The sequence below is a fragment of the Esox lucius genome, chromosome 2 (assembly GCF_011004845.1).
Source record: "Esox lucius isolate fEsoLuc1 chromosome 2, fEsoLuc1.pri, whole genome shotgun sequence".
Classification (NCBI taxonomy): domain Eukaryota; kingdom Metazoa; phylum Chordata; class Actinopteri; order Esociformes; family Esocidae; genus Esox; species Esox lucius.
This window is the reverse complement of record NC_047570.1, coordinates 34,531,632-34,541,349: the sequence shown is the minus strand read 5'-3', so window position 1 is coordinate 34,541,349 and position 9,718 is coordinate 34,531,632. Positions and strand designations below refer to the sequence as shown.

At 41.3% G+C, this 9,718-nt stretch overlaps 1 protein-coding gene across 1 annotated transcript; it reads left to right on the top strand.

Moving 5' to 3' along the window:
• The first annotated feature begins 872 nt into the window (after positions 1-872).
• Positions 873-9,606, top strand: LOC105026498 (very-long-chain (3R)-3-hydroxyacyl-CoA dehydratase). The gene is made up of 11 exons (XM_010897991.5): positions 873-1,114; positions 2,151-2,193; positions 2,309-2,382; positions 2,523-2,687; positions 2,782-2,833; positions 3,028-3,138; positions 4,837-4,964; positions 5,813-5,925; positions 7,017-7,123; positions 7,394-7,525; positions 7,851-9,606. Exons 1-11 carry the CDS (start codon positions 1,034-1,036, stop codon positions 7,925-7,927), a joined length of 1,083 nt encoding a protein of 360 aa, XP_010896293.1. The 5' UTR covers positions 873-1,033; the 3' UTR covers positions 7,928-9,606.
• Positions 9,607-9,718: the final 112 nt, after the last annotated feature.

Sequence of the window (9,718 nt, the reverse complement as noted above, 5' to 3'; positions counted from 1 at the left end):
TTTGTTTACTTTAGACTTAATGAAATTAATTCTTGAAGACCATCTTGGCTCTGCTCACATGCATGCTCAACTTCCCATCTGAATTACATGATTAGCTAATGTCCAGTCAGTGATGCACACATCCATAAGGCGGTATAGCTCTTTGATGTAGAACAAGCTGCAGTAGCCTTGTCACTTGTTAACTTGCCAGATGTGATTTCGGGTGACATGAATTATGAGGGCAGGAGTAAGCCCTGCAAAACATCTGCCTTCAATTGTCAGGTTGTACTCTCCAATACGTCTCAAAAGACTCATTATAGCCGAGTTTTTTTTTTTTTCTCGTTAGAAAATAACATTTTATGTGTATTGTTGATCTGACTCTGCACGAGCACGTTCCTTTGTCGAGGGAGCGCGCACGTATTGGCAGCGGTTCAATTGACTAGGACAACCAATTGGGGTGTATTCCTGTCGTGTATGTTCTAACCCCCCTTCCCTCTTGTTGTTTTGTTGCCCAATCAACATCTCTCCTGTTTTATCCGTAGGTAGAAATACTTCTATCACGGTAACACACTACCATCTGTTTCATGAGGGCCATATTGAGTGACATTCACTCATGGAAAAATAAATTGTATTTTTTGAGACCTGACCTTTTATTTGTATGTTGTTGTTTTTTGTATGCACCTTGATAACAGGCGAAATGGTAGGTAACACCCAGATATAACTAAAGTTTCAAAAAAGAATTTAAACCCTAAAAAGAAAAACATAACCTGTGACGGCTGGCTGATTAGACAAACCCGTTCCCCCTTTTTTTATTCATTAAAAAATCACTTTATACATGTGTATTATTTATGTCTGTGCACGAGCACGTTCCTACGCCGAGGGAGTGCACACGTAACAGCAGCTGTTCCACACAAAAAAAGAACTTGGAAAGCTGTTTCCGTATCTTGGCTGGCCAGCTGCTGGCGGGATGAATGATGCAGAAGATCTCCATCGTTTCTTATGATATGATATTAATATTGTAGTAGATTTATTAACACTAACTTTGGATATCACAATGCAGACCCTTACACCGCACGTGTATTGGGCACAGCGTCATGGAGAGATCTATTTGCGTGTGGAGCTGAGCGACGCTAAGGTACGTAACGTTAGCAAACTAAGCTAGTCTTGGCAGATGCTGCCGGGCTGTATGCAGCGAACTGCCAAAACATTGCAATTTGGTAGATTTGTTGATAATGATAAGATAACTAGCTAGTATTAAACATAACTACTGTAGATCCATATAACCGGTCCGGGCAGCACGTTATCGGCATAATCTACGTTCCTTGAAGATATTTTGCAAGTATTGGCAGATCAAGTCTTTGCTTGGACATGCACTTGCAAACATTCTTGTCTAGCTAGTTGCAGTAGCTAATTATCGTCAACGATGGCAAAATAGTAATTACTTGTAAATTATTATACCAAGTGATAACAATGTGATTCAAGACAATAAATAGCACTGACATACGGACGTTACTAGGTACTAACATTAAAACGTTACCTAACAAACTTGTTTGATCCAGCTAGGTAGCTACAGTAGTATGCTGTTGTAGGCTAATTAATATTGAATAGTGCATCTACCAAATGTCATTCTTCATAAAATATTCAAGAATTGCCATGGTGATTTGCTAGATCCAATTTGCCACTCAACGAACAATATTGCGTAACGGTCAAATGTCTAAATGGTCTCAGGGGAATACGTTACATGTCATACCGAAAACTGTAACCCCGAATGCGCAAAAACGCATCGTTTGTTACGAATTAAATGTAAGTGTACTATGCCGCAAATTAGATATGTTAGGTATTACAGTATGGGGATTAGAAAACAACAACAATTGTATTTCCGTGGAATGGTACATGCAATCGTTGGAGTGAAGCTCAGAGGTGTCTCTGCCCATCCATCTGCGACCAGAACACCGTTCCAAACATGCCACTCTAACTCTAAATATGCCTACCACTGCCCCTAGTGGTCCGTCTGTACCATAACGTAATGTATGTTATGAAATATTTAAGTTGGCTATCTTGTGTGTTCCCGGAGACCTGCATGCAACAGCACAAGGCACTTATTGTAAGAGCAGCGGAGCCAGCCCTAACCCTAATAAGGGGAACCTAAAACATTTTGGGTTTTGTTTCAGAATCTTGATATCTGCGTGGAAGGCAACACCCTGCAATTCAAAGGTTTGTTGCAGTGTTATCCTGGAACAGAATTACTCCAATTTATGTTTTTGTTTGCAAGACATAACATGTATTTTTGCAACATCCTGAATCTTGGTTCTAAATCTTGGTTCTTTAGCACATGGCCATGGAGCCAAAGGAGATAATGACTATGAATTCAGTCTGGAATTCCTGCAGCCAGTAAAGCCAGAGGTATTTCAATATATTGTGTTCTATTATTTCCTGTTTTGAGTAATGTTGTAAATGTTTTTTTTATTCTTATAATACAGGAACAACTCTTATGATACAGTTGATGCATATTGTATTATAACCTGTCTTCGTGTGTTCTCTAGGTGACTCACCGGTCAACCCAGCGCCTGGTAAACATTACACTGAGGAAGCAGGAGGAGTGCTGGTGGGACAGACTCACTCTGCAGGAAAGGAAACCACTGTTTCTGGCGCCAGACTTTGATCGGTGGCTCGACGAATCAGACGCAGAGATGGAGCTTCATGCTCAGGTAATAATGAAATGTGGAATGTAATGCTTTTATTTTTTGTGCTTCTCCTGTGGTGACATGTAATACAGCCTGTGCCTTATTCGTTTGCTTTCAGGAAGAGGAGATCATTAACCGAGTGAGCATTGAGTCGAAGATCCATAAAGACCGTATGTGCTAAACTGTGCACCAATGATTATTTCCTGTTAACAATGTTGATTACAGTTGTGTCATAGATGAAGTGCAGGCTACGTCCAAGTGTAGACATTTGGAAAAATTGCAAATCTCATTCAAATAATTTACAAACCTACATAGGTCGTGTTATTGTCTTTTAAATGACAATGGTCATGTTTTGTTTTCTCAGCATACTTGGCCCTGAAAAAGGGATATCTGTTCATGTACAACCTGGTCCAGTTCCTAGGTTTCTCTTGGATCTTTGTCAACATGACTGTCCGCCTCTTCATCCTGGGACAAGGTCAGTGGTGGTGGCTTCTGGGTGGGTGGGTTATCGTTCGATGAGTCAGTGACATTTTTTGGGAGTTTACAGACACGTTATGTAGCAATTTCAATACAGCGGAAATACATTCACGTCCAATGAGGAGGTCGGTTCAGTGTTTTTTCAGTCATCATAAAGGCTATGCAAATAACTTCCTTCCTCGATACTGACACTTCAATAACACACACATTTAAATACATGGACTTCCTGTTATTTTTAACTGAAAGATGTCAAGTTGAGATAGATTTAGTATGACAGCTAATCTGAGAAACAGATTTAAAAAATGACGACAATTTGGAACTGACAATTCAAGCCAGTGTGTTAATTTCTTTGAGATATTCAAGTGTTTTTATTTTACAGATGTCAATTTGAATATGAGAATGGGATTGTTTACTCTGAGCCTGTGCAGTAGAGTCATTTGTCTTGCAAATAGCTTTGAAACAGCTCTGTATAGCCTAGGAACTGGAATACTGTATAGTGTGATTGTCTGAAATTTTTTCTCTTAAAAAAATATACTTGGTAAGGAAACAATACTACAAAAAATGTTTATTGGAAAGAACAGAATTGAGTTCAATCCTAAATACAAAACAATATAAATATGATATAATAGTGACCTGTTTTCACCATTTATTCAGGGGTAGGCAACTAGATTCTCTGTGGGCTCTGTGTTGCATCTGTAGAATTCTGCGTGGGTCATCTCAGTGTGTAACTGGTGTGCCTGTCCTATCTGCAGGGCTTATTCAGCCTTTAATTAGGCATGGAAGTCCTATTGACACCAATGTGTCTTTAGCAATGGGGCCCTGTATCACATGCAGCGAACAATAGAGACGCTGGATACTTTATTCTTTTTAAAAAATGCACACACATTGTACCCCAATTTTCCAATGTCCCGATTATAGCCTTTAGACCACTGTAAAGCTGTACTGGAGGCAGTGACATAGACCACTGTAAAGCTGTACTGGAGGCAGTGACTTAGACTACTGTAAAGCTGTACTGGAGGCAGTGACTTAGACCACTGTAAAGCTGTACTGGAGGCAGTGACTTAGACCACTGTAAAGCTGTACTGGAGGCAGTGACTTAGACCACTGTAAAGCTGTACTGGAGGCAGTGACTTAGACCACTGCTCCACTCAGGTGCACCTAATTGAAGTGTATTCTATGTTTTGGAAAAAAAAGATAATCTAAAATGTGTTGTTTGTCCGACTTAATTTGCACTAGGATAAAAAGATACACATCAACCCATACAAAATGATACTCCACATCATTTACATTTCCTTTTGCTGGATTATTTTACAAATTACAAGTACATACTTGAGGAACACATAAGGTAATAGGCCTAGTGGTAAACTCCTCCGGGGGTTTGGGGAGCAGCATTTTAAATGTAGTTGGACTAGAGTACCTAAAACAATTTGAGAACCACTAGACTCCATTATCTAAATAATGTGACCAGTGATGCTGGTGCTTACGATGTGCAGTGCCTAACAAACATTGACACGTCACATTGTTGACAAGCATGTAGACGCGTCCCATTGTTGACAAGCATGTAGACGCGTCCCATTGTTGACAAGCATGTAGACGCGTCACATTGTTGACAACCATGTAGACGCGTCACATTTTTCCTGTCCTAGCCTTTCTTTCAATCCTCTCTTACGTTCAAATTTTTACATTCTCTGCCCAGACTCCTTCTACGACACGTTTCACACCATTGCTGACATGATGTACTTCTGTCAGATGATGGCGGCGGCTGAGGTGATTAACCCTCTACTTGGTTTGGTCAAGACAGGAGTCTTCCCAGCTATGATCCAGGTATGGTGCAGTCCAAACACACCAGTAATCCGCTTGCAACGACCCCAGCTTAAAAGATAAAGCATGCAGATTTGTGATACATTGACTTCTAGTAGCTTTTGGTTTCCAGGTTTCAGGGAATTTTAGAATTTTATTCAGTTCGAAACTTGAATTAGAGTTAATCGTACCACCACAGTTCATTGCAGTTTGACTGACCGGAAGCATGAAACATGACTTTGACTGACCTGAAACATGGCTTTGACTGACATGAGACCTGAAACATGACTTTGACTGACATGAGTCCTGAAACATGACTTTGACTGACATGAGTCCTGAAACATGACTTTGACTGACATGAGACCTTAAACATGACTTTGACTGACATGAGACCTTAAACATGACTTTGACATGAGACATGAGACATGAAACATGACTTTGACATGAGACATGAAACATGACTTTGACATGAGACATGAAACATGACTTTGACATGAGACATGAGACATGAAACATGACTTTGACAAGAGACATGAGAAATGAAACATGACTTTGACTGACAAGAGACATGAGACATGAAACATGACTTTGACTGACAAGAGACATGAGACATGACTTTGACAAGAGACATGAAACATGACTTTGACACTATCAAAATGATGGGGAACTTATTAAGCCAGTAAGTACACAATGATTTCAAATTCTGCATCCTGTTAGTCGTTGTCAATGTAAAATGTAATTCGAATAATTAGGAGATGCATTTAAAATCCGGTTTTAAATAAAGTGGGATCTCTTCTTGCCCAGTCCTTAGACAGTCCTTTGTATTTCGAATGAACTACCCCTTTAATGTCGTGTGCTGTTGTGCTGTCCAGGTGGTGGGGAGGAACGTCATCCTGTTCGTGGTCTTTGGCAGCCTGCAGGACATGCAGAACAAAGCTGTGGTCTTCTTTGTCTTCTATCTCTGGAGCAGCATAGAGATCTTCAGGTGTTCTTCACATTCATTTTCAATAGACGCACTGTCTCTATCCTTCTCATCAGGCCTTAGGCTGAGTGCAGTCAGGTTGTGTTGTATTGTGAGCGTCAATGCGGTAGTCCATTCATCGCAAGGGAGGGCAAACTGCCGGACTGGGTTGCAGAGCCCGCAGGGTGTCACGTCGGTTGGACTTTTCCAGTGTATGCATTGCTTTGTCATGTGTTGTCCGAAACTAAAGAAGACAAACTACAGAAGAAGGTGCCGATGCATCAAGGTCAGCTACATGTTTATGGGACCGCAACAAAGACACGTGACAACGCAATACATTTCCTTTAAATATTATTTTTAAATCGAAGGTTATTGACGATTTACTCAGAATATGAAAAGCAGTAGATAGTTTGCAATGATTATAACCAATCATAAAGCCTGAGTGCTCCAATAGACACACCCCTTTACCGCTCACCAATCATAAAGCCTTAGTGCGCCAATACAAACCCCTCAACTTCTCACCAATCATAAAGCCTTAGTGCTGACCTTGCCCTCACAAAGCCAATACTTCAGGTTTCACAAAGTTAACAATTAAACAGGTTACTGCATTGATATATTGAAGAAGGAATACCGTAATTCCCCTTTTATAACCCACATCGTGTATAAACCTCACCATTTATTTCGTATGATACAAACCCGAGTATCAACCGCACCGATATATAAACCTCATTTGCCTGGCGAATTATGACTGGTACATACCTTGTACATTAATATTAAACATCTGTCATAGGGCTCTACCAAAATGAATTTGTTGAAGAATAAAATATGTTTTTGAAAACCCTGTAACGCCAATTATATCGTATTTGCTACATGAGTTTCTGAGACCTCTATGTCGTCAAAGCAGTCATCTGTGGAAAAAAAGGTTGTGGGTCGAATCAGTTTTAAAAATGTAAACTTGTGTATTAACCACTGTGGTGGAAAATGTTTTCCAAATCGGTGTATAAGCCGGGGTTTATAAACGGGGAGTTACGGTAACTCCATTGCATTTTCTTAGATGGTTGTGTAGCTAGCTGGCGGGGCTAATGTCAATGTAAGCTGTTTGTGTTCTCTCCCAGGTACCCTTTCTACATGCTGGCCTGTATTGACACAGAATGGAAGCTACTGACCTGGGTCAGATACACCATCTGGATTCCCCTCTACCCTCTGGGGACCCTAGCAGAGGGTCAGTGGGCCATACACACACACACACACACACACACACACACACACACACAGGGACATAGCTCCCTCTCCCTGGTTAGTTAGAACCTGTAGTTTTTGTTTGCTTATTGCTAGTAGTTTTAACGTGCTGCTGCTGTTTGGTCACACCTCTCTTGGGTCTGGCTTAATAAAGGTTAAATAAGAAAATGAAATAGAGTAGCAACTAGTTGGTAGTTTTCACCAAAATATCCAATTGTCTAATGAGTATTCCTCTTTTTTTTTTACTTGTTAGCTGTTGCTGTGATCCAGTCCATGCCTGTCTTCGATGAGACCCGTCTGTACAGTGTCCCTCTACCCCAGGTCCTGGGCTCGTCCTTCAGCTTTTCTTACACATTGAAGCTCTACCTTGCACTAATGTTCCTCGGTGAGTTAGTGTCAGAAACCCAAATTAACTGATTCACTGAAAATCATCAAAGTTGTCGGGGCTAATTAGCAGACTTTAAAAAAAAAAAATTATTTGTTGTTTTTGAGCTACACCCTAACCATACACCCTACCCCTACAACCTACACCCAAACCCCTTCACCAGAACCCAACCCAACACAAACTCTGGAGGAGTTTGTCCCTCTAGCTGGACAATTGTGGGATTGGGATAGAAATAACAGGAGTTTCTTTGTGAGCTCTTGACTTTGCTATATAGGAATGCCAAGTAGCCAGTGTTTCCCATTAGCATTCCATGTGTTTTTCCCAGGCCTTTTCATCAACTTCCGGCACCTTTTCCGCCAGAGGAGGCGGCGATTCCGCTCCCGGAAGAGGAAGATGAACTGAGGGTCCGAAAGACAAGCCTCTGGACTACGGCCTCCACCTGCCCCTCCTCCTCACCTCCCCTTCGCTCCTCCCCTCCTTCGCTGCTCCCCTCCTGCTCTCCTCCCCTTCTATCCAACCCCCTCCGGTCTTTTCACTGATTAATTGTCAACCATAACCTCCTCAGCGCCTTATAGGTCAAATAGGCAGCTGCCTGGGTCCCCAGGACGCTACAGTCCAGTTTTGTCCGTCAACCGCAGTCTGTCCCGTCAAATGGAAACAGTGTTTCCATTGGTAGTGAGTCTAGCCAGCTTTCTTAGCCCTGTAGTAATAATCGCTCTATAATGAGCACCGGCTAAAAACATGGTCCTGATGTCCAGATATTGCATTAAACACGGTTAATGCCACGGCGAGTTGTGTAGAATTGCTTCAAATTGCATTTAGGAAATATATCTCGGCCCCTTGGCAAACTGTAATGAACTGAAGAGGATTTGCTGTCAAGTAGCAGATGTTTTCTGTGATTTGGCGAAAATGAATTGGCTTGCATTAAGTATTTAATGAAAGGCTGTCTCGGCCCCCTGGCAAAATGTGGATAACTGCAGAACATCGTTTTTTTCGCCACCGCACCATTTCATCTACATGACGTTCTGAAACCGTTAGGAGAGGTGGGCCATTGATATTGTGCCCAGTGAATCAGGGTCCCTTCCAACAGACTTTACCACACACACACACACACCACAACTGTCCCTGCTCCTTCCTTCCTCTTCGTTCCCCATTCTGTCCGTCTGACACAAGTGCATTAATATGTCACACACCTGTAATGATGTAGGTCAGGGGTGGGCAGCCATGTTCCTGGAGGCCTGAAGGCGCTGCATGATTTTGTTCCAACCTGGCAGCCCACCTGACCATCAGGGCTAATTGATCAGTTCATTGATTGCTTGGATTGAGCACCTGCTGCCTGTTCTTCCAGGTTGGTTAAATCTATAATGTGGAGTGGCTTTTCCAGGACCGGGATGGCCACCCTCTGATTTATATACGTCATATGTACTGTACTATTTATCCGAGCCATATTATTATAAACTGTTCTGTCCACAGCGCACACACTATTATGTATTTTATAAACACCTTTTTGGAGCAGTAATCTTAATTCAACACGTACCTGCCTTTTTTGTTTTTTAATCTGAAAGTGAACTGAAACTGCCCATTTTATTTCAGGAGGGGCACTTTCATATCAGTATTTGATTTTCAACACACTTTCTTGGCTGAATATGAAAGTGAATTGACCCTTATCTCTCTCATGTAACAGTCTCACAGAGCGGCACTCTCGTTTGACATGACATTTTTTCATCATCCTGCCCAATGCTTTACTTTGATTAAGTTTAACTGATGTGTGCCAACAGTGTTTTCCTTAAGTATAGATTCAGACTGCATTCTGGGGCGCAAGCTGTTGTGTTCTCAAGTGATGTTATGCTCCCCTTGAAATCTACAAACCCATTCCCTCATCCTTGATGAATGTTCAAAGGCTGATTGATGCCATGTTTTGAGAACCTGCCAGAGCCTAGAACCTCAGGGAAATAGACATTGATAGACTTGAGGAAGGAGAGAACTGTCTGCAATCATGTGTTTTATTAACTGGATTGGAGGGGTTAAAGGGTAAATTACGATGTGGGATATTATTATAAACAATAAATTTGTGTGAAAAGAAGTAGACGTGCATAGTTATTTATTGAAATGCCTTAACTAGTTTTGTGAAGAAAAACAGGCATATTATAGGCTTTCAAAGCCTATCTATTATTCTATCGTCCTAAATATAAT